This window comes from Haematobia irritans, chromosome 2 (genome assembly GCF_050003625.1).
Source record: "Haematobia irritans isolate KBUSLIRL chromosome 2, ASM5000362v1, whole genome shotgun sequence".
NCBI lineage: Eukaryota > Metazoa > Arthropoda > Insecta > Diptera > Muscidae > Haematobia > Haematobia irritans.
The window spans coordinates 31,136,485-31,162,737 of record NC_134398.1 but is presented as its reverse complement, the minus strand read 5'-3'; the positions used below and the strand labels follow the sequence as shown (position 1 = coordinate 31,162,737).

Below are 26,253 nucleotides of genomic sequence, written 5' to 3'. Positions count from 1 at the left end.
CTGCGTGGTAATGGACGACGAAACCTACGTCAAAGCCGACTACAAGCAACTTCCGGGACAGGAGTTTTATACGGCAAAAGGAAGGGGAAAGGTAGCAGATATTTTCAAGCACATAAAACTGTCAAAGTTCGCAAAGAAATATCTGGTTTGGCAAGCCATCTGTACCTGTGGCTTGAAAAGCAGCATTTTCATAGCTTCCGGGACTGTCAACCAAGAAATTTACGTGAAAGAGTGTTTGAATAAACGTCTTCTGCCTTTCCTGAAGAAACACGGTTGTTCCGTACTGTTTTGGCCGGATTTTGGCATCTTGCCATTACGGTAAAAAGGCCATGGAGTGGTACGCCGCCAACAACGTGCAGGTGGTTCCCAAGGACAAGAACCCTCCCAACACGTCAGGGCTCCGCCCAATTGAGAAATACTGGGCTACTGCTAAGGACGAGCAGCAGTTCAAGGCAAACTGGCTTTCTGCGGCGAAGAAGGTGGACAAGGTGGCTGTACAAAATCTGATGGCAGGTGTCAAGCGTGAGGCCCGGCAATTCGGATTTGGAAAAGCGAAAGCCTAACTGAATATTTTTCCTGAATTTTATACTAATTGAACTTGAAAAAGAAATTTAATTTGATTTTTTAAATAAACGATTTCACCGATTTACACGCGTTTTCCCTTGATCAAATTTTGACCGTATCACCCTTTACCTTAGTTGGAGGGGAATATTATGCAAAATCTACTAAAACATCAAGAATTCTACCAATCTACCAAACAGTAAACAAATCTACCATGTTTGGTAGAATTTTAACAACTATGGCAACCGTGTTTGACTTCCTTACTTTCCTCCGAAAAAGATTTGGGATAACGGGAGTTTAATACATAATAGTAAATGAAACATAAAATCTGAAATATAATTTCTTGGCAATGGCCATTAAAAGCAACGAATTATGTTTTTCACATTATATGGAGTCCACTGTATACGCTTGTATGTTTTCAAAAACCAAAGCAATTTATAAGCACCAAGAAGCACGATATTTTCTATTGATGATTAGCACATACACATCACGAGATTACTATAATAATCACTTATAGAAGTAGCCACTCGGTGGCTATGACAACCACCAAAATTATGAAAAGCAAAGCATATTGCAGAATTGATTTGAGAATTTCGATAAGATATAACAAAATTTCTAAAACGTCAGTGATACAATCTAACTCAACATGTATCAAAACATTCAGCTATAATAGAGTTTTTTTTCTAATATAGAAAATAAAATTATTTTAAGTATGGCCAAAAATTCAAAAGCTAACACACATTATCGCATGATTTATTAAAAATTTTTTAAAGCCTTCTGGTATTTTAAAACATTGTACATTCCATTAAGGCAGTCTCTTATTCACATTTTTTTATATATATTCAGAAAATACTTTCAGGAACTTAGGCATAGAATCTCCATCGGTCTCTGTCCACCGCGATGTAACAGGTTGGCTGATAAGTCCCCGGTCTAACAAAGAAAAACACATTTTTTTTTGTCAAAATTCGTTTTTATTATTCAACATAGTTCCCTTCAAGAGCGATACAACGATTATAACGACCTTCCAATTTTTTGATACCATTTTGGTAGTACTACTTCGGTTTTGCCTCAAAATAGGCCTCAGTTTCGTCGATCACCTAACGTGATGTATATAAAGGTGTTTGTTCCCATATACATACATTTAAATCTGACTCGATCTGGACAAAACTTGTTAGACTTCTAACAGGTTGGCTGATAAGTCCCCGGTCTAACAAAGAAAAACACATTTTTTATACCCTAAACCACATAGTGGTCAGGGTATAATAAGTTTGATCGGCCAAAAAATGTGTCTACCAGAAATATTGATTTTAGACCCCATAAAATATATACCGATCGACTCAGAATCACCTCCTGAGTCGATCTAGCGCTTGGTGTCCGTCCGTCCGTCTGTCCATGTATTTGTTGTTCACAGGATTCCGGTCGCAATTATTAACCGATTTTGATGAAATTTGGTACAGGGAGTTTTTTGGGCACAAGGACGAACGCTATTGAATTTGGAAGAAATCGGATCAAATTTAGATATAGCTCCCATATATATGTATCGCCCGATTTCGACAAAGGGGGTCACGTTGTGCGTTTTTTCAAACGGATCGTCACCAAATTTGGCAAAAGGTAATCTTTTCCATCGCCCTTCAAGTCTGCAAAATTTCATCCAAATCGGTTCAGATTTAGATATAGCTCTCATATATATGTATCGCCCGATTTTCCCAAATTTGGCCTCAAAACCTTTATTTATCAACCGATCTTACTCAAAGTTGGCTAAATATAATCTTCTATAGCACTAACTATATGTGCAAAAAATCATCGAAATCGGTTCAGATTTAGCTATAGCTCCCATATATATGTACCACCCGATTTTTCTAAATTTGGCCATAAAACCCTTATTTATCAACCGATCTTACCCAAATTTGGCTAAATGTAGTCTTCTATAGCACTAACTATATGTGCAAAAAATCGTCGAAATCGGTTCAGATTTAGATATAGCTCCCATATATATGTATAGCCCGATTTTCCCAAATTTGGCCATTGAACCCTTATTTATTAACCGATCTTACTAAAAGTTGCCTAGATCTAGTCCTCTATAGTACTAACTATATGTGCAAAATTTCATCGAAATCGGTTCAGATGTAGATATAGCACCCATATATGTATCACCCGATTTTGAAAAATTCGCCCCTAATAACCTTATGTTTGGCCATACAGGCCTCATTTCTTAACTGATCTTACTCAAATCTTGCACAAGGTAAACTTTTGTGGTATTAATCAAACCCGCAAAATATTATGCAAATTTGTTCAGATTTTGATATAGCTTCCATATATATGCATCGCTCGATTTTCCCAAATTTGGCCATAGTACTCTTATTTATAACCCAATGTTACTCAAATTTCAAATTTTGATGTACTAGCCGATCGTACTTATACGTACTTGTAGCTCTTGCATAAGAATATTGCTCAATTTTTACAAATTTGTATTTATTACCCACACTAATTTAACGATTTTCTCTTTTTTAATAATGGGCTCAATATTAGTGGCATACTAACTCCGTAGGCGCAATATCAACACAGCCAGTGTTGCTAGACGTAGGGGAAATTCCCTATATGTAGGGTTTTTCTAATATTTAGCGTCTTGTAGGGACGTAGGGCCACAATGTAGGACATTTTCACTCAACACATTTTGTAATAATTTTTACATTTTGGTGGGTCTAGAGGAGGAAATTAGAAGAAGGCTTGATCTTTAACAATGTGTGGTAAACTTCATTCCTGTAGAGAATTTTGTCAACATTTTATTTCTATAGAACTTTTTGTCAAAATTGTATTTCTATATACATTTTTTTAAAAATATTATTTCTATAAAAAATTTTCTCAAAATTTTATTTCTGTGGAATTTTTTCTCCAAATCTTATTTCTATAGAATTTATTGTCAAAATTTTATTTTATAGAAAAATTTCGCACAAAAATTTGTTTATAGAAACTTTTTCCAAAATTTTTTTTTATAGAGATTTAACAAAAAAGATTACTAATTTGGGTAGAATTCTACCAACTGTGGCAACCGTGGTGGTAATACAAATTTATATTCTAAGTTATATACGTTGCATATTCATGTTTTAAGATAATAAAGTACTTAGAACCATTTTTGTTTTTTTAAATTTAACGAAAAATATAGTAGGGAAAATTGTTTGGGAATGTATGGGAAACTAGGGAACTTTTTTTTGTCCTTGTAGGGTAAACCGAACATTTTCCGTGGCAACATTGACTATGAGCTATAGTCAGATTGACACAAAGCACCCATAGACATGTACCCCTTAAATTTCTTAAATATGCAACTGCGGGTTAGTAATCATATCTCTGCTTATGATTAATAATTCTGTAATGGTGGTTTAGGGTATGATATAGTCGGCCCCGCCCGACTTTCTACTTTACTTACTTGTTTTTTATATATATATTCAGCAAATACTTTAAGGAACTTAGGCATAGAATCTCCATCGGTCTCTGTCCACCGCGATATAACAGGTTGGCTGATAAGTCCCCGGTCTAACAAAGAAAAACACATTTTTTTGTCAAAATTCGTTTTTATTATTCAACATAGTCCCCTTCAAGAGCGATACAACGATTACAACGACCTTCCAATTTTTTGATACCATTTTGGTAGTACTCCTTCGGTCGCCTTAGTTTCGGCGATCACCTCTTCATTGCAGCCAAATTTTTTCCCTCCGAGCATCCTTTTGAGGTCTGAGAACAAGAAAAAGTCGCTGGGGGCCAGATCTGGAGAATACGGTGGGCGGGGAAGCAATTCGAAGCCCAATTCATGAATTTTTGCCATCGTTCTTGGTGGAACAACACTTTTCTACTTCATATGAGACTGTTTGCCGCGATTTCGACCTTCAAACGCTCCAATAACGCCATATAATAGTCACTGTTGATGGTTTTTCCTTCTCAAGATAATCGATAAAAATTATTCCATGCGCATGCCAACAAACAGAGACCATTACTTTGCCAGTGAACTTTTGAGTCTTTCCACGCTTCGGAGACGGTTCACCGATCGCTGCCGACTGTCGATTGGACTCAGGAGTGTAGTGATGGAGCCATGTTTCATCAATTGTCACATATCGACGGAAAAACTCGGGTGTATTACGATTTAACAGCTGCTCAGTTAACACCGCTCAGAGTCATCAACACGTTGTTGTTTTTGGTCAAATGTGAGCTCGCGCGGCACCCATTTTGCACAGAGCTTCCGCATATCCAAATATTGATGAATGATATGACCAACACGTTCCTTTGATATCTTTAAGGCCTCTGCTATCTCAATCAACTTCATTTTACGGTCATTCAAAATCATTTTGTGGATTTTTTTTATGTTTTCGTCGGTAACCACCTCTTTCGGGCATCCACTGCGTTCACCGTGCTCATTTCACCACGCTTGAATTTTGCATACCAATCAATTATTGTTGATTTCCCTGGGGCAGAGTCCGGAAACTCATTATCAAGCCAAGTTTTTGCTTCCACCGTATTTTTCCCTTCAGAAAACAGTATTTTATCAAAACACGAAATTCCTTTTTTCCATTTTTTTTCACAATAACAAAAGTTGCTTCACAAAAGACGCTCTGTCTCACAAACTAATTGACTTACAGACGTCACTTACACGAATCATTTGAAGGTTGGTACTATATAAGAAGATACTGGAGGAAAAAACGTCCGCTAGGACATTATTCGTTCCACGAGCGCCCTCCTTAGCCAGCACATCCGCTTCCTCATTTCCTATTATCAAATAGTGTCCAGGTACCCAGCACAGAGTTATATTATGCAGTTCAGTGAGAACCTTGAGTTCTCTACGACAGCGGCTGACTACCTTAGACCTTATGTCAGCACTGCACAGGGTTCCGAAGGGTATCCTCCTGTCTTCTCACTCCTCTATACTTGGTATAATGTATGTCGGTTTGTGATGATAAACATGCTCCGTTGCCATATAGTCCGTCTCTCTATACTGCCCAGCCAGAATTTCTGTATGCCTGAAGACTGTCCTCTCCAGCGCGTTGAAGCTCTTAAGTCTCTGAAGTGTCAGTTCTGACGTCTTCCTTACGTGTAAATCGAGTGAGATAACTTCAATCAGTACCTCCAAAGCGGCAGTGGCTGTGGTCTTCATAGCGCCTGTCATATAAATAAGTGCAGTCGTATTTATTCTCGACATATGATTTTGGTGTCTCACGATTGTCCACCAAACATGACAACCATATGTGGCCACAGGTCTTACAACAGCGCTATAAAGCCAGCCAAAAAGAGAAAGCCTCATTCCCCGTCTCTGCCCGACCAATTTCTGACACGAGTATAATGCCGCATAGGCCCTCTTAATGCGATCCGCAGTATTCTCCATCCAGTTCAGTTTGGAATCCAAAAGAACTGCCAGGTACCTTGCTGATTTCGAGAGGGTCAACTTCAAGCCTTGGAATTCAGGAGACTTGTAACAGATAACCTTTCTCCCCCTGGTGAACAGTACCAACTCCGTCTTTCCAGGGTTCACCTCTAATCCGCATCCTTGTGTCCACTCCGAAAGATACTGCAAAGACCCGCTCAGCACATCCGAAATACAATCCAAGAATTTTCCCGATACCATTATCACAATGTCATCCGCGTATGCCACTACCTTGGTGCCCTTACTGGTCAGCCCAATCAATACCTCGTTCACCACCAATATCCAAAGCAAAGGTGATATTACCCCTCCCTGTGGCAATCCTCTAGTGGTCCTAGCCCTCCTTGTGGAGTTCGCTAGCTCGACCATCATGTCCCTGCTTAGCAACATCAACTCGATCCACTTTATAACGAATTTCTCGACGCCATTCTTCTCTAATGCTTGTACTACTTTATCAATTTTCATATAATTAAAAGCACCTTCAATGTCCAGAAACGCCGCCAATGTATAGTCGCCATATGTCATGGATCTTTCTATGTGACGCACCACTGAGTGCAGGGCAGATTCTACAGATCTCCCCTTAATGTAGGCATGCTGACAGATTGATAGTTTCATGCCTAGCTGGTTCCTTATATGATCATCCAGTATACTCTCTATAGCCTTTAGTAAGGAGGATGTAAGCTTATCATCCTTCTTACTAAAGGTATAAAATTCTTCGCCATTCCATGTGAATGAAAATTACCTTAACCTTCCGCCAAGCCCTTGGTATATATCCAAGACGCAATGAGGCCCTCATCAACTCCACATAAGATTCACCCAAGAGATCGAAAGACTCCTGAAGCATACATGGGTATACCCCGTCCAAGCCTGGAGATTTATATGGGCCGAAACTGTCAATTGCCTATTTAACCCTCTCCATGGTCACCAATCCTAATATATCCTTCTCTGCTCCTCTGTGGTCCATAGAAATACCAATATCCGTTGTATCTCTGATCTCACACTCTGGGAAGTGCGTTTCCAATAGCAGATCTATAGTCTCATCCGGTGATTTGGTCCATTTTCCATTGCTGTTCTACAAGTTACCACTAAACTTTGGTTGCTTGAACAAAAACGTAGTCTTGCTGTATCCTTAATGGTAGAAAGTTGCTCTATTACGCGGATAAAGTCAATTCTTTTAGCCTTCCTTGTCTCCTTTTAAAAAAATTTCAGACAGTCTTTGTATTCATTCCATAGCTGCTCAGTTCCATGCCTCCTTGCCTCATTATATAGCCTCCTAGACTTCCTCCTTAGATCCATTAATTCCATGCTCCGCCAGGCCTTGTGTTTATTATTAAATGACCTGCTGGTAGGACACGATCTAACGAAGGAACGTGTAAGCCATCTTTCCACCATGTTCGCTGCATCCTCCACCTCCAAACGTCCCAAATGTTTCCTGAAACTGTTCCAATTTGTCCTTCTTGGATTTTTGAGTTCCTCAACATTTTTCTCCACACCGGTCCTCACATTAAATTCTATGTATCCGCGTAACTTTTTTCGCTAGATACCCTCCAGTTAGAGACTGTCGTCCTTCTGGTTGTGCCTTTAGAACAAAAATTTTTTGCTGGGAAATTTAAGATGTTTGACCGTGCAACAAAACTAAAAAATCACCCTTTATTTACAATTTTATTGAAAACATTATTTAGTAATGAGGATTTTTTTAACTCTATCAAGATAATTTTCGATTTTTTCTAGAATTAGTTATTTATCATAATTAATTATTCTGAAACTTTTATCATTTGCTATTTAAGATCTAGCACTATACCATTAAGCATAGCATATCTAACTTTTTCATTCCTTTCTTTTTGCAGAAATTTTGCTCCTTTGATTATAACAGGCTTCCGTTTGGAATCGTCCAAACATGAGGTCGAATATGACGAAGGCATACCAAGCGTTATGAGTGAATCTGTTTTTACGATACGTATATTTGGCTCAGGTATTAATGAAAACACTGTAATCGCCTTTACAAACGAAGCCAAAGATGCCGGAACTTATTGTCAATTTCCGGCCACATTGCTGCACAAAGTCGTTAATGGTTCGATCACGGGCAATACCGCCCTATATGAAGCAATATTGCCCAAATCGAAAAAGGATTTTTATATTTGTGCTAAAAATGATGCTAATGCCTTTACTGATGATGACATCGATAATCCAATGCCATTACTTCATCAATGCAAAGAATCATGGTGCATAATACGTAGCCATGAGAGTTTACTGCCACTATGGGTTTCCATTCTTATAATTTTAATATGTTTATGTTTCTCAGCCCTATTTTCTGGGTTGAATTTAGGTCTTATGGCCTTAGATCGTACTGAATTAAAGGTAAATATATACCAAACATTTAAACGAATACGATTTCTTTTAATTATGGCATTTTTTAGATTTTACGTAATACAGGTTCGGATAAGGAACGTGAATATGCCAAGAAAATCCAACCAGTCAGAGATCAAGGTAATTACCTGTTGTGCAGTATCTTGTTGGGTAATGTGTTGGTTAACTCGACATTTACCATTCTCTTGGATGGCTTAACTTCTGGCCTTATTGCTGTGGTGTTCTCTACCCTTGCCATCGTTATTTTTGGTGAAATTACACCACAGGTTAATTGACTTAACATTATTTTATAGTAGAATCCAGAAAGTAATATTGAATTAATGATCTTCCTTTTTTCTCTCCTTTTCTAAACCCTGTTACATATTTAGGCTATTTGCTCACGACATGGCTTGGCTGTTGGTGCAAAAACTATTTTAATTACCAAATTCATTATGTTAGTTACTTTCCCACTATCGTATCCTACGTCAAAAATATTGGATGTTCTTTTGGGTGAAGAGATTGGTAATGTGTACAATCGTGAACGTCTAAAGGAATTGGTTAAGGTAAGCATCCATATTTAGGGGTAAACTTTTCAAAACTTTCAATGTTTTATAAAAAAATGTATAGCCATGTATAAATTTCACAGTTTTTAACACATCAGTCGAGCGATAAAAATTCGTTCGACATACTCTGAAAAACAAAAAATTGTCGTGAGTCTTTGGCCACATGTCCTCAAAATACTTAGCATAGAAGACGCATTTCTCTTTCGACTTAAAGTTTGGTAGCCTAACTTGAAAGAAATTTCAATTTAGGCATGAAATGAAAAATGTTAGGATGAAATGAAAATTAAGTTCTTCTATAAAAGAGAATTTTCAGATGTTCATTAAAAATAACGACTTAGGAAGAACTTCCGTATTTTTGGCCGGAAATGGGTTATATAAAGTCCACATTCTACCAGGTTTCACGCTATACCAGTCTTAATGTAATATGGAACAAGTATATACGGCCGTAAGTTCGGCCAGGCCCAATCTTATGTACCCTCCACCATGAATTGCGTAGAAACTTCTACGAAAGACTGTCATCCACAATCGAATACCAAATTTCAACTGAATCAGATGAATTTCGCTCTTCCAAGAGTCTCCGGAGGTCAAATATGGGGATATGGACCAATTCCTGCATGTTTGTTAGAGACAATATACTAACACCAGGTACCAAATTTCAACCGGATCGGATGAATTTTGCTCTTCCACGAGGCTCCGGAGGTCAAATCTGGGGATCGGTTTATATGGAGGCTATATATAATTATGGACGGATGTGGACCAATTTTTGCATGGTTGTTAGAGACCATATACTTACATCATGTACCGAATTTCAGCCCGATCGGATGAAATTTGGTTCTATTAGTGGCTCCGCAAGCCAAATCTGGGGATCGTTTTATATCGAGGCTATATATAATTATGGACGGATGTGGACCAATTTTTGCATGGTTGTTAGATACCATATACTTACACCATGTACCGAATTTCAGCCCGATCGGATGAAATTTGGTTCTATTAGTGGCTCCGCAAGCCAAATCTGGGGATCATTTTATATCGAGGCTATATATAATTATGGACGGATGTGGACCAATTTTTGCATGGTTGTTAGAGACCATATACTTACATCATGTACCGAATTTCAGCCCGATCGGATGAAATTTGGTTCTATTAGTGGCTCCGCAAGCCAAATCTGGGGATCGGTTTATATGGAGGCTATATATAATTATGGACGGATGTGGACCAATTTTTGCATGGTTGTTAGATACCATATACTTACACCATGTACCGAATTACAGCCCGATCGGATGAAATTTGGTTCTATTAGTGGCTCCGCAAGCCAAATCTGGGGATCGGTTTATATGGGGATATAAACCAATTCCTGCATGGTTGAAAGAAACAATATACTAACACCAGGTACCAAATTTCAACCAGATCAGATGAATTTTGCTCTTCCACGAGGCTCCGGAGGTCAAATCTGGGGATCATTTTATATCGAGGCTATATATAATTATGGACGGATGTGGACCAATTTTTGCATGGTTGTTAGAGACCATATACTTACATCATGTACCGAATTTCAGCCCGATCGGATGGAATTTGGTTCTATTAGTGGCTCCGCAAGCCAAATCTGGGGATCGGTTTATATGGGGATATAAACCAATTCCTGCATGGTTGAAAGAGACAATATACTAACACCACACACAAAAAAATTTCACGAAAATTTTCCAATTAAAATTTTAAAAAATATTCAATTAAAAATTTAATTGATTCAACAATTTTTTTAATTGAAACAAAAATCAATCACAAAAATAATAGTATCAATTAATTTTTTAATTGGATCAATTAACTTTTTAATTGACCTTCAATTAATTTTTTAATTGATACTATCATATCTGTGATTGAAGACATTTCAATTAAAAATTAATTGGATCAATTAATTTCATGATTGAATCAGAAAAAAATTTTTTGTGTGCAGGTACCAAATTTCAACCAGATCGGATGAATTTTGCTCTTCCACGAGGCTCCGGAGGTCAAATCTGGGGATCGGTTTATATGGGGGCTATATATAATTATGGACGGATATGGACCATTTTTTGCATGGTTGTTAGAGACCATATACTTACACCATGTACCAAATTTCAACCGGATCGGATGAATTTTGCTCTTCCACGAGGCTCCGGAGGTCAAATCTGGGGATCGGTTTATATGGGGGCTATATATAATTATGGACCGATTTTTGCAGGGTTGTTAGAGACCATATACTTACACCACGTACCAAATTTCGGCCGGATCGGATGAAATTTGCTTCTCTTAGAGGCTCCGCAAGCCAAATCGGAGGATCGGTTTATATGGGGGCTATATATAATTGTGGACGGATGTGGACCAATTTTTGCATGGTTGTTAGAGACCATATACTTACACCATGTACCAAATTTCAGCCGGATCGGGTGAAATTTGTTTCTCTTAGAGGATCCGCAAGCCAAATTTGGGGGTACGTTTATATGTTGGCTATACGTAAAAGTGGACCGATATTGCCCATTTGCAATACCATCCGACCTACATCAATAACAAATACTTGTGCTATGTTTCAAGTCGATAGCTTCTTTTGTTCGGAAGTTAGCGTGATTTCAACAGACGGACGGACGGACATGCTTAGATCGACTCAAAATTTCACCACGACCCAGAATATATATACTTTATGGGGTCTTAGAGCAATATTTCGAAGTGTTACAAACGGAATGAAAAAGTTAACATACCCCCATCCTATGGTGGAGGGCAATTTCGTCAAAATTATATACTATAGAAAATTTTGTCAACATTTTATTTCTATAGAATTTTTTTTTTCAAAATTTTATTTCTATAGAAAATTTAGTCAAAATTTTATTTCTATAGAAAATTGTATCAAAACCTTATTTCTATAGAAATAAAATTTTCTCAAATTTTATTTCTATAGAAAATGTTTTCAATATCTTTTTTCTATAGAAAATTTTCTCAAAATTTTATTTCTATAGAAAATTTTCTCAAAATTTTATTTCTATAGAAAATTGTGTCAAAATTTTATTTCTATAGAAAATTTTCCCATTTTTTTTTTCTGTAGAAAATTTTCTCAACATTTTATTTCTATAGAAAATTTTGTCAAAATTGTATTTATACAGAAAATTTTCTTTTATTCTATTCTATTTCTATTTTTATTTCTAGAGAAAATCTTTTCAAATTTTTTTTTACTATAATAAATTTATCAAAAATTTTATTTCTATAGAAAATTGTGTCAAAATTTAATTTCTATAGAAAATTTTGTCAAAATTTTATTTCAATAGAAAATTGAGTTAACATTTATTATTTCTATAGAAAATTTTCTCAAAATTTTATTTCTATAGAAAATTTTCTCATTTTTTTCTATAGAAAATTTTCTCAAAAATTTTTTTCTATAGAAAATCTTCTCAAAAATTTATTTCTATTGAAAAGTTTCTCAAAATTGTATTTCTGTAGAAAAGTTGGTCAAAATTCAATTCAAGTACCTCTTAGTTGGAGAGAAATGTTTGGTTAGTAGTCCATTGTAATTTACATAAATTGGCCGCTATGTGGCTTCAAATTACATAATGAAAATAAAATAAAATAAATAAATAAATGTTCGGCAAAATCTACCAAAACATCAAGAGTTCTTCCAATCTATCAAACAGTAAAAAATCAAAACTTTTTGGTAGAATTCTATCAACTGTGGCAACAGTGATTACAATCCCTATTTCATAAATATTGTGGCGCACCGTAAATCTTTTTATGTTGATAACTCATCAAAAGGTGTAAAAAATCAACTGTTCAATAATCGTAATAGTCGAAAGTCGTTTTTTCCAAAGTTGTGAAAAACGTCTAATGTGATTTTTCAAATTTGGAAAAATTGGAAAAAATCGATAGTTTTGATCTAATTACAATCCCTACCTCTATCACTCTAATCTATCAATTTTTTTTTAGGTTACCACTGGCATTAATGATTTGGATAAAAATGAAGTCAATATTATATCTGGTGCCCTGGAACTTCGCAAAAAAACAGTTGCTGATGTTATGACACATATCGATGATGCCTTTATGTTGCCTCTTGATGCGACACTCGATTTCGAAACAGTTTCTGAAATAATGAAATCTGGTTTCTCTCGTATACCCGTTTTCGAAGGTGATCGTAGAAATATCATAACCCTATTATACATTAAAGACTTGGCTTTTGTGGATCCCGATGATAATACTCCCTTGAAGACACTTTGCGAATTCTACCAAAATCCCGTACATTTCGTTTTTGAAGATTATACACTCGATGTGATGTTTAATCAATTTAAGGATGGCACTATTGGTCATTTGGCATTCGTACATCGTGTGAACAATGAGGGTGATGGTGATCCATTCTATGAGACCATTGGTTTAGTCACTTTGGAAGATGTTATAGAAGAATTGATTCAAGCTGAAATTGTAGACGAAACCGATGTATTCGTTGACAATCGTACTAAGGTGCGTCGCAATCGTAATAAGAAACAAGATTTCACAGTATTTGCTGAACGCAGAGAAAATCAAACTATACGCATATCGCCTCAATTAACATTGGCTACTTATCAATTCCTAAGTACATGTAAGTTGGACAGATACTATGTAAGATATGTGATTTATTTTCCGTTTTTATTTCATTTTTAGCTATTGATGCTTTCAAAAAAGAGGTTATATCTGAACAAATTTTGCGCCGTCTATTGAATCAAGACATTGTCCATAGCATCAAATGTAAAGGCAAAGAAAAAGATGATCCCAGTCTTTTCATATTCCAACAAAATAAGGCTGTGGACTTTTTTGTTCTCATATTGGAGGGTCGTGTTGAAGTTACTGTAGGCAAGGAATCATTACTCTTCGAAAGTGGGCCTTTCACATATTTTGGTACACAAGCTCTGGTTCCCAATGTGGTTGTGGGTAAGTTATCCACTAATATTTGCTAATACAACATTTTGTATTTTTTTTATATATTTTCTCTGCTAGATTCTCCCTCTCAAATGGGTTCTTTGCAGTCTTTGACATTAGACTCCAAAGTTCGGCAAACATTTGTACCGGACTATTCGGTTCGAGCTGTTGCTGATGTTGTTTATATAGCAATTAAACGTAATTTATATTTGACAGCCAAAAAGGCTACTTTATTAGAGAAGTCACGTAAATCTGGTACAGAACCCAGTTGTGCTGAATTCGATGACGAGGTGGAAAAGGTAAGTTTTTCATAAAATGACAAGATTTCTCTCTCTCTCTTTATTTGAATTTGCAAATACATGAAGAAATATAAAATAGACGATGCAAAAGTACGGTTGCCACTCAAAGCAAAAAACTACCAAAATTTGGAGAAAATTTTACCAAAGAAGAACTATCAGACAAAAAATCTTATTCTGCAAAATTTTATTTCTATAAAAAATGTTGTCAACATTTTTATTTCTATAGAAAATTTTGTCAACATTTTATTTCTATAGAAAATTTTGTCAAAATTTTATTTCTATAGAAAATTTTGTCAAAATTTTATATCTATAGAAAATTTTGTCAAAATTTTATTTCTATAGAAAATTTTGTCAAAATTTTATTTCTATAGAAAATTTTGTCAAAATTTTATTTCCATAGAAAATTTTGTCAAAATTTTATTTCCATAGAAAATTTTGTCAAAATTTTATTTCCATAGGAAATTTTGTCAAAATTTTATTTCCATAGAAAATTTTGTCAAAATTTTATTTCTATAGAAAATTTTGTCAACATTGTGTTTCTATATAAAATTTTGTCAACATTTTATTTCTATAGAAAATTGTGTCAAAATTGTATTTCTATAGAAAATTTTGTCAAAATTCTATAGACAATTTTGTCAAAATTTTATTTCTATAGACAATTTTGTCAAAATTTTATTTCTATAGACAATTTTGTCAAAATTTTATTTCCATAGAAAATTTTGTCAAAATTTTATTTCCATAGAAAATTTTGTCAAAATTTTATTTCCATAGAAAATTTTGTCAAAAAATTTAATTTCTATAGAAAATTTTGTCAAAATTTTATTTCTATAGAAAACTTTGTCAAAATTTTATTTCTATAGAAAATTTTTTCAAAATTTTGTTTCTATAGAAAATTTTGTCAACATTTTATTTCTATAGAAAATTTTGTCAAAATTCTATAGACAATTTTTACAAAATTTTATTTCTATAGAACATTTTGTCAAAATGTTATTTCTATAGAAAATGTTGTCAAAATTTTATTTCTATAGAACATTTTGTCAAAATTTTATTTCTATAGAAAATGTTATCAAAATTTTATTTCTATAGAAAATGTTGTCAAAATTTTATTTCTATAGAAAGTTTTGTCAAAATTTTATTTCTATAGAAAGTTTTGTCAAAATTTTATTTATATAGAAAATTTTGTCAAAATTTTATTTATATAGAAAATTTTGTCAAAATTTTATTTCTATAGAAAATTTTGTCAAAATTTTATTTCTATAGAAAATGTTGTCAAAATTTTATTTCTATAGAAAATTTTGTCAAAATTTTAATTCTATAGAAAATAATTAAATAAATAAATTGTACAGTACAAAAATGCACATACAGACATAACTATCTGATAAATAATTAAACAAATGTTTAAATAAAAATGTTACGGAATTTGTATCTATATTAATATTTTAAAATTCCCGAATTTTTGACGAGTTTGAAAATTAATGTGCCGATTATGACAATTTTTTTCGGAAAAAAGTGACGATTTTTCTTGAAATTTTATTGGCAGCCCTGATCACGCCGAGGGTGGATTCGTGGTCGATTATTATTTCTTATCCACTTGCCAAAGCTGATCATTTGGTCCAGCTCTCACACACGCTCTCTCCCTCTCTCTTTATCGGGCAAACCATGTTTTTTAACACACATTTTTTTGTTATAAATATTCGTCTAAAGATAGTCATAACTTTTTTTGTATTTCTTTCGTATTCAATTTCAGCTTTTACACTCTATACACGAAGATGACCGGCCTCATAATATACGAAGTAATCATAGTATACGAAAAGCATCTACGGCGGTGGGTAGCAATACAGCCTCGCCATCTTTTAACGTAAGTCGTAATTTTGTTTTAGATTTTTTTACAGATGCAAATTATTAAAATCTAAACCTTTTTTCTTACAGGACTTTTCCTCTCAAAACAGTCGAAGCATAGTAGCAGCAGCAAATCAATTAAATTCTGCCAGCAATAGTGGAGAAATCAATGATGTTGTTTCGTTAAGTAGTCTAATGACATCAGAAGCAGCAGCCACAGATTTCCATAATGTATCACGTAGTAATAATGGTGGTGATATTAATACAGGTAATACAAGTAACAGTGATAAAGCCAATGATGTGGTTACAACACCCCTGTTACCAAAGCCCAGTAATACCAATGTAAAATAACAGGAAGTACTTTAACAGTACCGGCTACTGTTAATAACTATTCCTATGTTATATGATGTTGTATTAAAAATCCCCAAAACAAAACTTAATGAGAAACCAGTTATGCACTTCAAACTTAAACAAATCCTTCTTTCTATTATTTAATTATTATTATGTTTTTTTTTTTTAATATAACACCCTTCTATATACTATATTATCTACTATTACTATACTATTATTAATTAGTAATGTTAAAAGTTATTAGAATGATTTTTTATTTAATTCGTTATGAAATCAAAAACAAAAAAAAACGTGAACTAAAAAGTTAGTTCAAAATGGAAAAAGAAAGAGATTTTTTGATAGTAAGTATATTGTTTTAGAGAAATTCAATAAACGCATTTAAGTAAGATATATTGTGAAGATATTTTCAAAAGATTTTCAAATTGTTAAAGATAACCAAAATTAAAAACAAAAGTATAAAAGAATCGAGCAATTATTATTTTTTTTTTTTGTTAAAAGAAATTTTCGTTTCGTTGTTTTATTGAAATCCAAAACAATAAAGAAATTGGGAAATCGATCGATGTAATACCATAGACCACGAAATATATAGAAGTACCAAGGCAATTAATAGTGTTTTTTTTTTTTGTATTTTTCGCATCAGATTTAGTTATTTACTGCTTCAAAATAATATTCATTAGTGGCTTTCCTCGTCTTTCTTTACCAAAATAGCCAAATTTCCAAAGGAAAAAATTCTGCCCAATCAAAATTGAGAAGAACCATGTCGATAAACGGCATCGCTGTTAATTCAGCCCAGTAATCTATACAATTCTTAGCCTATGCTAATGTAAAATATTTCGCCACACATTCGTCTTCTTTATTTTGGATTTTTCACCATGAAAAATCACCAATAATTATCATTTAGGAATAATTCATCTAAAAAAGCACCATTATTGCTATTTTGGATAAGCAGAGTTTCATCATTTATTAGAACTCTGTTTATTTTCCGTTTCCACGTCCATTCGTTAGTCGATATAAGGCCTTTAAAATGAACTACTTGCCTGATGTACCAAACCGAGAGTAAAAACGAAGAAATAAAATTTGTGTTCGTGCAGAGGATGTGGTCAATTAGTATTGCTTGGTTCTCATTGTTTGTTAAATGTATTAAAAAAGCAAGTTGAAAGTTTTGTCTACTATCATTTCTCATGAATTACTTGAATTTTCAATATATAGATAACCCTATATTTCCAATATTTAATAAATAAAAAGACTCCTTAAAAAATAATTATGACAAAAAATGCCGAATTTTCAGAATATTGGAATAGTATTTCTATTTTCCAAAAAAAAAAGAGATTAATTCCAAATAATATTTTATGGGATTTATTAGTATATCCTCACCATAGATAGAGTTTATATTATATTTTATATGAACTAGAAGTTCATAGGGAATGTAGGGAGACCCCTAGAATTTTTGAACGAAAAAACTTCAAGTCAGTTGGAATAGCTTAATTGCACGTTAACCCTCGTAGAATTCAAGGTATGCACTAAAATGCTTCCAATTAAAATTTGAAAATTGAATTTTTAATACTATTCAATTAAAAATTTAATTGATTCAATTAATTTTCAATGAAAAGAAAAATCAATAACAACGTAATAGAATCAATTAACTTTTTTTAACCTCTAATGGCCAATCCCGCCTTTAGGCGGTCTTCGTTAAATCAGGAAGCTTTCAGTAAAACACACCTTAAGACAAAAAAAATGGGTAAAAAAAGAAAACTAAGTCTAAACTGTTCAAGAGGCTATGCAGCATATACTGAATTTTACCGTATGCATTTTTCTTGATTTTGTATCATTAAAATTGAATATTTAATTAGCTGACAAAAAATTGGGGCATTAGAGGGTTAATATGATCAATGTATTTTTGTTTTTAATTGACAATGGTGATTGCTACTATCATTTTTGTGATTGAAGAAATTTTAATTCAAAATAAATAGAATAAATTAATTTCGTGATTGGAGACAAAAAAAATAGTTTTTTTTTTTGGTTTGAATAAGGTTTTTACCCTATCTTTTGGGATAGCTTACCTTCTTGCACTTTATCCACGTAGAATTCAACGTAACAAAATTACAATAGGATAATGTTTTTAGTCGTGTCTATTGCAGCATAGTTTTTGAAATATGCTTTAAAGACTCTGTATAAGTGTTGCATTTTTAATCATGAATTTCGATCAATTAAATCAATTTATATCAAAATTAATATAATTACACTAGTTTACACTGAAAATGTACACTTCATGAGAGTCGACTTTTCTTGTGTTTTTTTATCTGCTGAATTCAAAAAATATGTTTAAAAATTTTTTATGGAACAGTTTTTGAGATATTCCGTTATTTTTTTTTTTTTCAATGGTTTAATTCTGGCGGAAAAGGTCCATTGTAAAATAAGATTTTTTTTTGAAAATTTGGCATTTTCGCATCGATATGTTTTGAACCACTTATCACAGATCCAATTGTACACGATTATTCGTCATCTTAATACCTTTCATTTAAGTACCAACAACGATATAATCGAACATTTCTAACTTGAGATATAATTTGTTTAGTGAAAAAAAGAGCGAAAAACTAAAAATAACGGGATATCTCAAAAAGTGTTCCATAAAAAAATTTTTAAATTTTTTTTCGAATTAAGCACATCAAAATACATAAGAAAAGTTGCCTCGCGTCAAGTGTACATGAAACTTTTTTTTTTGTAAACTAGTGTTATTAATTGATTTTATGTAAGTAGTCTTCAGGCTTAAAAATAAATACATTTAAATTACATACATTAAAATAAATTAAAGGCAAGTAATTAAAATAAACTAAAATCAAATGAATGTAAAACTAAATTTACATTAAAAAATAATACAAACACAAATAAATTAAGCATTGCAACTTAAATGATTAAAAATAAATTTATTTAGATTACATAAATTAAAAAATTCAAGCAATTAAAAACTAAAACCAAATGAAATTAAAACTAAATTATATTAAAATATAATACAACTAAATTAATTTAAAATAAATTAAGCATTGTAACCTATTGGATTTGAAATAAATTCATTTAAATTACACATAAAAAATAAACTAAATTCAGGTAATTAAAATAAACTAACTAACTAACTAAATGAACGTTAAAATAATAATAAAAAAATAATTCAATAAAATTAATAGAAATTAAATTAGATTTGAAATAAATTCGTTTAAATTACGTACAAATAAAAATAAACTAAAATCAAGTAATTAAAATACCTTAAAGTCTAATGAATTCGATAAAATAATAATTCATCTAAATTAATTTACAATTAATTAAACAAAACAGAAGTGAAATAATTTATATTAAATGATATACAGTGAAAACTCTCAAACATGGACAATCTGAAGGATAAATAAGAATAAAAAATAATTCAATAAAATTAATATAAATTAAATTAGATTTGAAATAAATTCGTTTAAGTTACGTACAAAAAAAATTAAATTCAAATAATTAAAATAAACTAACTAACTAATTGAACGTTAAAATATATAATAATAATCAATAATTCAATAAAATTAATATAAATTAAATTAGATTTGAAATAAATTCGTATAAATTACGTACAAAAAAATTAAATTCAAGTTATTAAAATAAACTAACTAACTAATTGAACGTTAAAACAAATAATAATAAAAAGTAATTCAATAAAATTAATATAAATTAAATTAGATTTGAAATAAATTCGTTTAAATTACGTACAACAAAAATAAATTCAAGTAAATAAAATACCCTAAAGTCTAATGAATTCGATAAAAAAAAATCACAAATTAATTTACAATTAATTAAGCAAGACAGAAGTGAAATAATTTATATTAAATGATATACAGTGAAATTTCTCAAATATGGACATTCTGAAGGATAAATAAGAATAATATATAATTCAATAAAATTATTATAAATTAAATTAGATTTGAAATAAATTCGTTTAAATTACGTACAAAAAAAATTAAATTAAAGTAATTAAAATAAACTAACTAACTAATTGAACGATAAAATAAATGATAATGAAAAAGAATTCAATAAAATTATTATAAATTAAATTAGATTTCAAATAAATTCGTTTAAATTACGTACAAATAAAAATAAACTAAATTCAAGTAATTAAAAAAATATATTTGGATTTGAAATAAATTCGTTTAAATTATGTACAAAAAAAATTAAATTCAAGTTATTAAAATTAACTAACTAACTAATTGAACGTTAAAATAAATAATAATAAAAAAATAATTCAATAAAATTAATATAAATTAATATAAATTAAATTAGATTTGAAATAAATTCGTTTAAATTATGTACCAAAAAAAATAAATTCAAGTAATTAAAACACCATAAAGTAAAGTAATAATTCACCTAAATTAATTTACAATTAATTAAACAAAACAGAAGGGAAACCATGTTATTTTCTCGGAAATTATGTATCTGTTTTCGGAAAGCATGTTATTTTTGCCGAGAAAACAACATTTTTGCGACAAACATGTTACATGGTTACCATCCAAAAATAATATTTTGCTCTTGAAACATGTTTGAGGTGATCATATTCCTTCTCTGGGTGTGCCTTCCCTTTTTCAGCAAACTTTGTTTTGTATTTCATTAAAGCATATTTCCTTTCATATTAACACACACACACATACACAAAATCTCTTTCTTTTCCATTTTAATGTATGAGAAACTTTTTTTGTCGAAAAATTTATATAAAAAAAAAATACAAAATGCAAAGTAAGCAATCCTAAGAAGACGAAAACAAATCTTCCTTTTATTATAAAAATTATTTTTTTTTATAATTTAAAAATCTATTATTACTATATCGTGTTATTAGTATAACCAAGCAAACAAACGAAATTTAATAATAAAAAAAAAAAATAATAATAATAATAATTAAACAAATCATACGAATATATTAATACACACCATCCACACGTAATTTGTGGCACACATACACATTTTCTTAGTTATAAATTTAAAGAAAAAAAACAATATGTAATATCTAATTTAAAATGTAATACCTCAGTGCGTACAAGAACAGCAAAACAAGTGTTGAGTTATTTTTTATTATTATAATATCTAATAATTATGTGCATCAAGAAAACAAAAGTTAAAAAAAATTAATAGAAAATTTGTACGTTTGCAAGCAAAACAAATTTACTTATAATGTGTACTTAAGCCATATACAATCATGTATTATCCACCCTAAAAATCGAAGCAAAAATTTTAACAAATGTTATCTTGTTTTCCGTTTTATTTTTTTTTTTTTTTGTTACTAAAAGAAACTTGTGTTATTGGTTTATTTCTTTTACTTTTAAATAGAAAACAAACAAACATGTCGTGTTGTAGCATGAAGAAGTTTAAAAGGAACTTCAAAGCAATTATATATGAAATCTGAATATAATTCAATTCTCTACCAATGGTATAACTCGATAAGAAAAATCATCGAATTTAATGCGATTCAAATTGAACACGTTGCATGTTTGTGTTTATGGCCAAACTTTGCTTCTTAGTATCATAACTTAAAGCTAAGGAATATTTAAAAATATAATTGGTCAAAAAAAAAACAAAATAGTTGGATTTATGATAGCAAACTCTGAAATACAGATTTATTTGTAAAAAGAGGGTAAGCCATCTGCTCACAATGAAAAAAAAAACAATTTTTTTCTTCTCAATCATGAAATTAATTAACCCAATAAAATTTTTATTACAATTTTTTTTCAATCACAAAATTGATAGTCAATTAAAAAATTACTCGATCCAATTAAAAATGTTATTGATAAATTATTTTTTTATGATTAATTTTGTTTTAATTCAAATAATTAATTGAATCAATTAAATTTTTTTATTTTTTTTTTAAATTCAATTAAAATTTTTCATTGAAATTTTTTCGATAATATTTCTATGTGCATTTTAAGTTATGATACTAACGAAGTTAATAATCGATTTATAATTAATATTTCATATAAATATTTTTTTTAAGATTTATACCTAGTAAAGGGTAATGTCTTCAAAAAACCAGATCTAGATCTAGCTATTTAGGGACATTCCCACCATGGTATTATTACTAAGAATTTATGAGAGAGGTCCACATAAAATGTTTTCACATGGAATATGTTTTCCATAAATTCCCTTTAATTAAAATATTTGTGTAATGTTCCTCTTCTTTTTTTTTTTTTGTTTGTTTATTTTTGTACCATTATTTATATACTATCTATAGATTTTTTTTGTGCAAAGCACATAAAATACAAAGCATGAAGGAAAATAATTTATAAAGTTTCGTCGTCTTTATTCTTTGATGTAAATAAACTGTAATTCTTCGAACAGTTTCAAAAAAAAAATTCTAATTCGTTAAAATTGCTTAACATTTTTGCTTTTTGCTAAATGTGTATTTTATGTGTTTAGTTTTTTTTTTTTTTAATTTTTTTTTTGTTAAGCATTTATGTTTTCTTCATATTTTGTTATAAATTTTCTTTATCGTTTCTATAAATTAAGTTCCAACCAATGTCCTTACATTTTGTGTCTTATACTTTAAAAAGCAAAATATGGTTTATAAAACAAAACAAAAATTATAATAAAAAGCATCGTGTTTTGAGATTACAAATCTGCCAATACATTTGTTTGTTTTATTCACTTTAAGCTGGGGTGGACCAAAGCTCGTATCCAACTTCTACCATAGATTTAACGCATGTAAACTCTGCTACGGGAGCCTCTCAAAGTCCTCTTTCCAATGTCACCATGAGACACGCAGAGGAATAACATACAGACCTAGCAGAGCCAGTGTTTGGCCGTATTGAGGCTATTTTTTCCTGGATTGCGACGACAAACTTGATTTCGATGCCCTCATTCCAGAGTGCGCTAAGTCGACTTAGCATGTTTTGATGGAGTTTGCTGTTTTTTTATTCGGATTGATGTGAATTGCATCCTGTCAAAAGTTCGAAATTATTGGACATTTCTATCAAAAGTTATGGTTAATATTGTACTTAACAGGTTGGAAGATAAGTCCCCGGTCTAAGAAAGAAAAACACATTTTTTTGTCAAAATAACGACCTTCCAATTTTTTAATACCATTTTGGTAGAACTCCTTCGGTTTTCCCTCAAAATAGGCCTCAGTTTCGGCGATCACCTCTTCATTGCAGCCAAATTTTTTCCCTGCGAGCATCTGAGAACAAGAAAAAGTCGCTGGGGCCAGATCTGGAGAATACGGAGGGTGTGGAAGCAATTCGAAGCCCAATTCATGAATTTTTGCCATCGTTCTCAATGACTTGTGGCACGGTGCGTTGTCTTGGTGGAACAACACTTTTTTCTTCTTCATATGGGGCCGTTTGCCGCGATTTCGACCTTCAAACGCTCCAATAGCGCCATATAATAGTCACTGTTGATTGTTTTTCCCTTCTCAAGATAATCGATAAAAATTATTCCATGCGCATCCCAAAAAACAGAGGCCATTACATTGCCGGCGGACTTTTGAGTCTTTCCACGCTTCGGAGACGGTTCACCGGTCGCTGTCCACTCAGCCGACTGTCGATTGGACTCAAGAGAGTAGTGATGGAAACATGTTTCATTCATTGTCACATATCGACGGAAAAACTCGGGTGTATTACGAGTTAACAGCTGCAAACAAAGCTCAGAATCATCAACACGTTGTTGTTTTTGGTCAAATGTGAGCTCGCGCGGCACCCATTTTGCACAGAGCTTCCGCATATCCAAATATTGATGAATGATATGACCAACACGTTCCTTTTATATCTTTAAGGTCTCTGCTATCTCGATCAACTTCATTTTACGGTCATTCAAAATCATTTTGTGGATTTTTTTTTTATGTTTTCGTCGGTAACCACCTCTTTCGGACATCCACTGCGTTCCCCGTCCTCCGTGCTCATTTCACCACGCTTAAATTTTGCATACCAATCAATTATTGTTGATTTCCCTGGGGCAAAGTGCGGAAATTCATTGTCAAGCCAAGTTTTTGCTTCCACCGTATTTTTTCCCCTTCAGAAAACAGTATTTTATCAAAACGCGAAATTCCTTTTTTTCCATTTTTTTCACAATAACAAAAGTTGATTCACAAAAGACGCTCTATCTTCTCACAAACTAATTGACTTACAGAAGTCAAATTTTCACACGAATCATTTGAAGGTGGTACTATATAAAAATAATATGCATTTAATACTAGCAACGCCATCTATGTGTCAGACCGGGGACTTATCAGCCAACCTGTTAGCCTGTGACAAAAGTTTTAAAAAATGTCCAACCCAAAAAGGGCAAAAAGGTTTGTTCGGTCTAAATTGGTCTAATGTTCTACTATCATGTTCTATGTCTATGTTCTACTATCACTATTTTGAGTTCGTACATACTAAAAAAAAATTTATAAAAAATATGATTATAAGAACGAAAATAAGGGAATTTCTATCTTATACGGGTTTTGAGAAATTAAAAAAAAAAAAAACAAAACTTGTTTCGTGTTTCCTGTAAAATTCACTTTTTAGACTTGGCGCACTTTGGAATGTAGACATCGATTTGGGGATTTGGTTAGGAATTTCCATAAATTTGGGAATTCTTCGAAAAAACGGTGTCAAAATTGTCTATGGAAATAAAATTTTGACAAAATTGTGTTTTCGAGGAGGATATTATCACGGCTATGGACCGTGTTAAATCTGGCTCTATTGGCATAGATTGTATGCCATAAAACTTATTAAAACATTTTCCCTTATATTTCTCGGTGTCTATTTCATTTATTTAACACTATGTTTATGACATCTGTTTTCCCCACTGCCTGGAAGAAAGCTCGGGTTATTCCTATTCCGAAGAGTAGGAATGTGACTTGTATTAATGATATGAGACCAATTAGTATCCTCCCGGCTCTATACAAGATTGCCGAACATTTAATTAAGAGACATATACAGGAATATGTTAATGACCGCCAGATGCTTAGCTGTTTTCAGTATGGTTTTCGGACAGGTCTAGGTACTTCCTCACTGCTCTTGGATTTGACGGAGATGATAAGAGGGTTTGTTGATACTGGTGAGAGTGGTGTGCTTGTTGCTTTTGATTTAACCAAAGCATTTGACAGGGTAATCTTACCTTAATCTGACTGGTAAATTGAGGACCAAATTTGTATTTAGTTCTAATGCCTGTAAATTGATTTTTTCGTACTTATCAGGCCGCTCCCAATTTGTCCAATTTGATGGCATTTCGGACGTAATGAAATAATAATAAAATTTTGACAAAATTTTCTATAGTGATAAAATTTTGACAAAAGTTTCTTATAGAGATGAAATTTTGACATTTTCTATAGAGATAAAATTTTGACAAAATTTTCGATAGGGATAAAATTTTGACAAAATTTTCTATAGGGATAAAATTTTGACAAAATTTTCTATAGAGAAAAATTTTGACAAAATTTTCTATAGAGATAAAATTTTGACAAAATTTTCTATAGATACAAAAATTTGACAAAATTTTCTATAGATACAAAAATTTGACAAAATTTTCTATAGAGATAAAATTTTGACAAAATTTTCTATAGAGATAAAATTTTGACAACATTTTCTATAGAGATAAAATTTTGACAAAATTTTCTATAGAGATAAAATTTTGACAAAATTTTCTATAGAGATAAAATTTTGACAAAATTTTCTATAGAGATAAAATTTTGACAAAATTTTCTATAGAGATAAAATTTTGACAAAATTGTCTATAGATACAACAATTTGACAAAATTTTCTATAGAGATAAAATTTTGACAAAATTTTCTATAGATACAACAATTTGACAAAATTTTCTATACAGATAAAATTTTGACAAAATTTTCTATAGAGATAAAATTTTGACAACATTTTCTATAGGGATAAAATTTTGACAAAATTTTCGATAGGGATAAAATTTTGGCAAAATTTTCGATAGAGATAAAATTTTGGCAAAATTTTCTATAGAGATAAAATTTTGGCAAAAT

The 26,253-nt window shown here is 31.6% G+C and overlaps 1 protein-coding gene across 1 annotated transcript in view; it reads left to right on the top strand.

The window, feature by feature from the left end:
• uex (metal transporter uex) overlaps positions 1-18,816 on the top strand; it is a 75,095-nt gene extending 56,279 nt beyond the window's left edge. Inside the window, exons 3-10 of the mRNA XM_075293705.1 lie at positions 7,813-8,323; positions 8,383-8,598; positions 8,701-8,874; positions 12,820-13,465; positions 13,528-13,794; positions 13,861-14,081; positions 15,829-15,939; positions 16,011-18,816. Of these exons, the coding sequence (XP_075149820.1) occupies positions 7,813-8,323; positions 8,383-8,598; positions 8,701-8,874; positions 12,820-13,465; positions 13,528-13,794; positions 13,861-14,081; positions 15,829-15,939; positions 16,011-16,271 (2,407 nt within the window). The 3' untranslated portion in view covers positions 16,272-18,816. The remainder of the gene's footprint in view (positions 1-7,812; positions 8,324-8,382; positions 8,599-8,700; positions 8,875-12,819; positions 13,466-13,527; positions 13,795-13,860; positions 14,082-15,828; positions 15,940-16,010) is intronic.
• The last annotated feature ends 7,437 nt before the right edge of the window (positions 18,817-26,253 follow it).